This window comes from Antechinus flavipes, chromosome 2 (assembly GCF_016432865.1).
Source record: "Antechinus flavipes isolate AdamAnt ecotype Samford, QLD, Australia chromosome 2, AdamAnt_v2, whole genome shotgun sequence".
In the NCBI taxonomy this organism is placed as follows: Eukaryota; Metazoa; Chordata; class Mammalia; order Dasyuromorphia; family Dasyuridae; genus Antechinus; species Antechinus flavipes.
Window position 1 is genome coordinate 23,522,161 of NC_067399.1, and position 6,000 is coordinate 23,528,160.

The 6,000-nt window shown below is 38.5% G+C and overlaps 1 protein-coding gene across 1 annotated transcript in view; it reads right to left on the reverse strand.

Moving 5' to 3' along the window:
- LOC127546322 (HLA class I histocompatibility antigen, alpha chain F-like) overlaps positions 1-3,148 on the reverse strand; it is a 29,445-nt gene extending 26,297 nt beyond the window's left edge. The window contains exon 1 of the mRNA XM_051973512.1: positions 3,049-3,148. Coding sequence (XP_051829472.1) covers positions 3,049-3,148 — 100 coding nt within the window. The remainder of the gene's footprint in view (positions 1-3,048) is intronic.
- Between the last annotated feature and the right edge of the window lie 2,852 nt (positions 3,149-6,000).

Here is a 6,000-nt window from a genome sequence, read left to right on the forward strand (position 1 = left end):
GGATTTTAACTTTTCCATTGGTAAAATAAGGGATTGGGACTATATACTTTTTAAATTTCCTTGCAATTCTGAATGTTTTATAAATTTAGAGTTTTGAAGGGACCTCAGAGACCCTCTAACCTAACCCTCTCATATTATTATAGGAAAAATGAGACCCAGAGAAGTGAAACTACTTGTCCAAAGTACATTGACCTAGACCTAGATTTAAGTAGCCTTAGAGCTACTTCATACTTCAGGCAGATATAGAGGCAGAGGCAGGATTTCAATTAATCAAGTATTATGTTATTACTCCAAGCTCAGCCTCCTCTCTACTCCACAAACGGTCCTATAATCATATGATAATCATATGATCGTGAACCTTTATCTAAAACATTCTGGAGGAATTAAGACTTCACTGGAAGAGTGAAAATTACAATTATAACTGCAGATATTTGCAAGTATTGAACTTTTAGGAAGGATATGGTCCTAATCTTGTATAACAGGTAAGATGCTTACTCACCACATATAATTGGCCTAAAAAAATCTGGTCTGATAAATTCTCAGAATTTCAAAGACCATCCCATTTATGAAAAAAAAATACTTCTAAAACATTTCCAATCATTGCTCATCTAATCTTTGAACGAATGGAGTACGGGAGGGGAAACAATTTCTCTTCCAGCAGTACATTCTATATGTTAATATCTCATCATGACTAACAATAATAATTTAACTAATAAACATTTATTAAGCACTTCTGTATGCCAGGCACAGGGCTAAATATTGGGAAAAGTTTTTTAAAAGGTGAAACTAGCTCTCATGGACTACCTATGCTAATGAAGAGGATCACATGCAATTAATTTGGAATAAGATATATACAGAGTGCTTGAAAAAGTACAGGGAAGTACAGAGTTCAAGGAAAAGAACAGATCCTAATGAGCTTAAGTATGGTGCTTTCTTTCTTGCTTTCTTCCCTTAGAGCCAGATGAGATGTCTGTTATCCCCAATGGCACTATCACCTTCTCCTAATTGGCCACAAGCTGCTTGCCCCAGATCTGTCTTGTTAATCTGAGAGAAATTCACTGAACAGGCTACATGGGAAAGGGGAGCTCCAGTGTCATCCTGCCCAATAGTGATGATTTCTAAACCTGAGTCATCTTGGAGCTCCCCCAGGTGCCACAGGGGCAAATTACACTTGTACTGTGGATTACAGTGATCTGGAGAAAACAGTTATTTCCCTCACCCTGGTGAGTGTTTCAGCCAAGCTGGTTGGGCCAGATCTTAGGGGTTCAAGCTATGGAATTCTGCAATCCCCTATTCATGTTCATCCCTAAAAGTAAATGGCTCATTGGCAAATATCTTACTGGCTATATATTCCATTCCCACTAGAAAAATTGCCTTCCCTTACCCCTATTGATTTGTTGGCTCTTTCCTGCAGTGTAGAGGATGGGAACTCTGAAAAGGCTACTTAAATCTAGGTCAGCATGGTGCTTATAGTTAAGTACCTATTCAATATGAAGTAATGGTTCTCTAAGCACAATTTAATGTGAATCAATCTAGCTGTCATATATTTAGGGTAATATGCTGATGTAATGTTCTACAGTTGTGCATGCTGAGAGAGTTGTGCATGCTGAGAGAGCTTTCTGTCTCTGAGACTCCTTAAGTATTTAAGGAGTATTTAAGGAGTCTCAGAGACAGAAAGCTCTCTCAGCCACAGCTCTCGGCCACAGACACAAGAGAAGATGCCAGATTCCAGACTCAATCTTTGACCAAATCACATGGTAGCTCTCCCGCCTCCTTTACTCCCCCACTAAGACCAAGGACTCAGGCTGATTGTGAGGTCCTCCAGAGAGCTAGTCCAGACATTACACTGCAGCTTCTGGAAAGTCCCCTAAGAAGAAACCTTGGGCTGTGACTCTGAGCATCCTGGAAGGCTTTATCTTGGTGCATTTATTACCTGAAAGAAGAAGTCCACATGTATGTGGCCAGAAAGAAAAGAGTGAAAAGGGAAGATCACCAAGGGACATAACAAGTTGCCATTTTGGGGTGCTATTTGCAATACTGCGTCTTGTAAAAAGAATTCAAGAAGTACAAGCTGGAAATGAGCTTGATGACATCTTAATAGAAATCATATAAAAACAGAATTCTGCTACTCAAGAATCTCCACAACAAGAGATCATATACCCATGGCTCAAAGATCTTGAGTAATGGGGAGCTCACTATTTTATGAAGCAGCCCCTTCATTTTGGGTTCTCAGCCTTAATCCCACCTCCAACTGGCCTATCCTTCTAAGAGATGGAGCAAGGAAGGGAAATCACAGTATCACCATTTAATTATCTTCACAGGAGAATGAGGTGAACCTTTACAATTCTGCAAATAGGGAGTGAGAAAGTGTCAAGAAAAAGTGGTCAAGAATAAGGAAGAACTCTTCTTTTAATGAGGTTCTGGCTTATGATTGTACAATGCTTTCTGGGAATTCCCCCAAAATTTATCCCAGACCTTTCATATGGTACATGCAAAATAAAAGCTCCCTACTCATGTTTTGTCTCTTTAGTAGCTAGCATACTTCACAATTATTATATGCTCAAAGGCTTGTTGAATTCAATAGCACATTTTGCCCATCCAAATGATGCAGGGGACATCAACCCCAAAATAAGAACATTTAACTTTGATATAAAACTATATAAAACTTTGATATAAACTTATGGAAATGACAAGCAAAAGAATTAACAAATAGAAACAATCTCATCCCCTATAAAAATAGTTTCAATTACCTATGCCTTCCTAAATGACTGATAGAATGGGGAAACATTAAAAGGGCTAATCTTCCTTCAGAATGGGGACAGATTTTGGGGGGACCTATGTCCAACTCCCTCTTAGCACATTGTCTTCATGTTATATCTGCATCTCTTTTCCCCATCAGTCATGGACTATGTCACCCACAAAAGACTAGGTATTCCTTAAGAGCAATGACTGAATATCCTCCATCACAATTAGAGTTCAATATTCTAAGGCTGCCCTCCCTTTTCTTCACCCAGGTTCACCTGCCTCATTCTCTCTCAGATCAAATACCTCTAGAATGAATATCCAGAATAAGAATGACCTTCTCTTTTGCTTTCTCTTCCAGCTCACCATTCTCTTCTGCTGAAGACTGTTTGATTTCCTCCACCATTTTTGTAGCCCCCAGTGCCCATGTCCTGTTACTCTGATAATGACTGAGGGGAAAATTAGGCTCCTTTGTGCCCCAGAGTCCCAACTCCTTCTTCTCCTCTATCTGGGGTTGGGTCTACGGCTCTGCCCTCCTATCATCACTAGCTGGGACATCTGCTGTTATAAAGGGGCTGCCACGTCTTGGTGACTATGAGAGTGGAAGTGAAATGGAGTCTGTGGTGAAAAGAGGAAACCACAGAACATAATCACCACCAGGTGTTTATGGGGAGATGAAGCACGAGGACTGACACAAGGGCATGAACATAGGTGGTTTTTGAACATTAATGAAGTTGCTTTATTTGTTGTTATTGTTGCTTATTGGGGGATTTTTTTTTCAGTCATGTCTCTATGATGGGGTTTTTCTTGGCAAAGATACTGGAATGATTTGCCATTTATTTTTCCAGTTCAGTTTTTATAGAAAAGGAAACTGAGGCAAACAGGGTTAAGTAACTTGACTGGGATCACTCGTAAGTATCTGAGATCAGATTTGAACTCAGGATTTGATTTGAACTTCCTAATGCCAGGCCCAGCACTCTATATACTATGGTGCCCCTTACCTACTCCTAAGTTGATTTAAGGAACTACTAATTCTGGGTTAAGTCCACTCTTGACACTCTAAGTTTGGTGGAAAAGTAAAAACATGAGTTCTTAGTGAGTCCATATTCTGATGAGGGAGAAGGTCCCTGTCCTAAATAATTTTATGATCTAATAGTAACGTCAAAGTCTCTGATTTACTCTCTGTTCCCTGTTGGAATCCTTACAAAAGTTTTAAGTCATTAGAATTGATAGAGACAATAATTATCTAATTTAGCATGGTTCAGTATGATTGATCTGATCCTACAAGGAGATGTTATGGGCCAGAACTTGAAACAAGGTACTAAGTGGAATTGATGGAACCAATGCTTGTTTGCTTGGGTTTGCACCTTTAAGAGTTTACACATTAGAGCTCACACATTGGAGTTCACAAGTATGGGAGATTCACAAAGTTAACTTTGTAACTTTGTGAATTCACACTTCCCATAATCCCACTCTCAGAGGAGGAGTCAACCTTTGAGAGAGCATAAAAACAGCTGAGCTCAGTCAGCAGAGTTCAGTTGAAAAGATTCAGAGTGGAGGAAAGTCAGTTCAGAAGAAGCCACGAGTTGGAGTTGATTCAGAGAGAGGCTGAAGCTAGCAACAAGAGCTCTCGGAACCAAAGAAAGCTAACTGGGCTATTTTGGAAGAAACAATAAAGAACTACTTTAACACCTGGCTGCATTTGAAGTGATTATTACTTTGAACTGAAACTAAGGCTGCCTCCAGAAAATCTCCCCAAGAAACCTGCTCCCAGAGAACCATTATATTATATAAAAGAAGAGAACACCAAATTTTGTTAAAGTAGGTCTTTATTATTTCTTCCAAAATAGCCCAGTTAGCTTTCTTTAGTTCCTAGAGCTCTTGTTGCTAGCTTCAGCCTCTCTCTGAATCTTGGTTCTGCCTGACTGCAGATTAGCTTCTCAATCTCCCGAACTGAACTCTCACTCTGTCAGTCTTCCAAAATCACTTCTGGCTCTAGCTCAACTCTGAGCTCCTTGAAGAAGGAGCAGTTTTAGGCTCCTTCTGTGTCCTTGGGGTTTAACACAGTTTATGACATCTACTAAGCAATTAATAAATTTCTATTTTGATGAGAGAAGATAAAAGATCCAAAGCAAAGATAGAGCAAAGTGCTTGAACTTCCCTAGGCTAAGGCATTTAATTTACAAAATGATAGTATTTTCCTCTCTAGACTTCCTCTAAGTGAATGATACATTCATATTTCATGAGAGTGCTTGGCAAAGTGATTCCATTTCTCCTTGTGGATAAAATAATGTTATATCAGCTGAATTATAGGCATGAGATGCAACTGGAGTCAGTCGAATGACTGGATTTAAAGCATAGTCATCAATCCCTTTTAACTCCTTCAGATGCAAACAGTGTGGCCAATGGAAAGAAAGCAGAAAGAACAATTGAGAGAAACCCTAAAAAGCAGCTCTAAAGAAAAAAAAAAGCAATTTGTTCTATGTAGAGATGGCTGAAGTGTTCTATTTTTCAGTATTTAATTTGCATACAGTAAGGATTCATACAGTGATTAACAACCAACTCTTCAAAAATCCAACTCAATTTTAAGTTCAATCTTCATTGTTAATATTTTCTCCATCACTTTTAAAGTATAGGAATCAAACAATGAATCTCTAATTTTTAATATTTGCTTATTTTCTAGGTATAATGATCACACTAAAAACTTACCAGTTAGCTCTTGTTGCCATATGCACTGGTTCCAGTGTACCTTTGCATAAAACTGGAATGAGGACTTTGAAGGCAATAGATAGAAAACTGATTCCTAGATGTATTTTGTGATTATGTGGCAAGTGTATATATCAAATTTCTTTTTTTTTAATTTTATTTTATTTAATAATAACTTTGTATTGACAGAATCCATGCCAGGATAATTTTTATACAACATTATCCCTTGCAATCGCTTATGTTTCGTTTTTTCCCCTCCCTCCCTTCACCCCCACCTCCCAAGATGGCAAGCAGTCCTATATATGTTAAATATGTTGCAGTATATCCTAGATACAATACATATTTGCAGAACCGAACAGTTCCCCCGCTGCACAGGGAGAATTGGATTCAGAAGGTAAAAATAACTCGGGAAGAAAATCAAAAATGCAAATAGTTCACATTCATTTCCCAGTATTCCTTCTTTGGGTGTAGCTGTTTCTGTCCATCATTTATCCATTGAAACTCAGTTAAGTCTCTTTGTCATAGAAATCCACTTCCATCAGAATATATCCT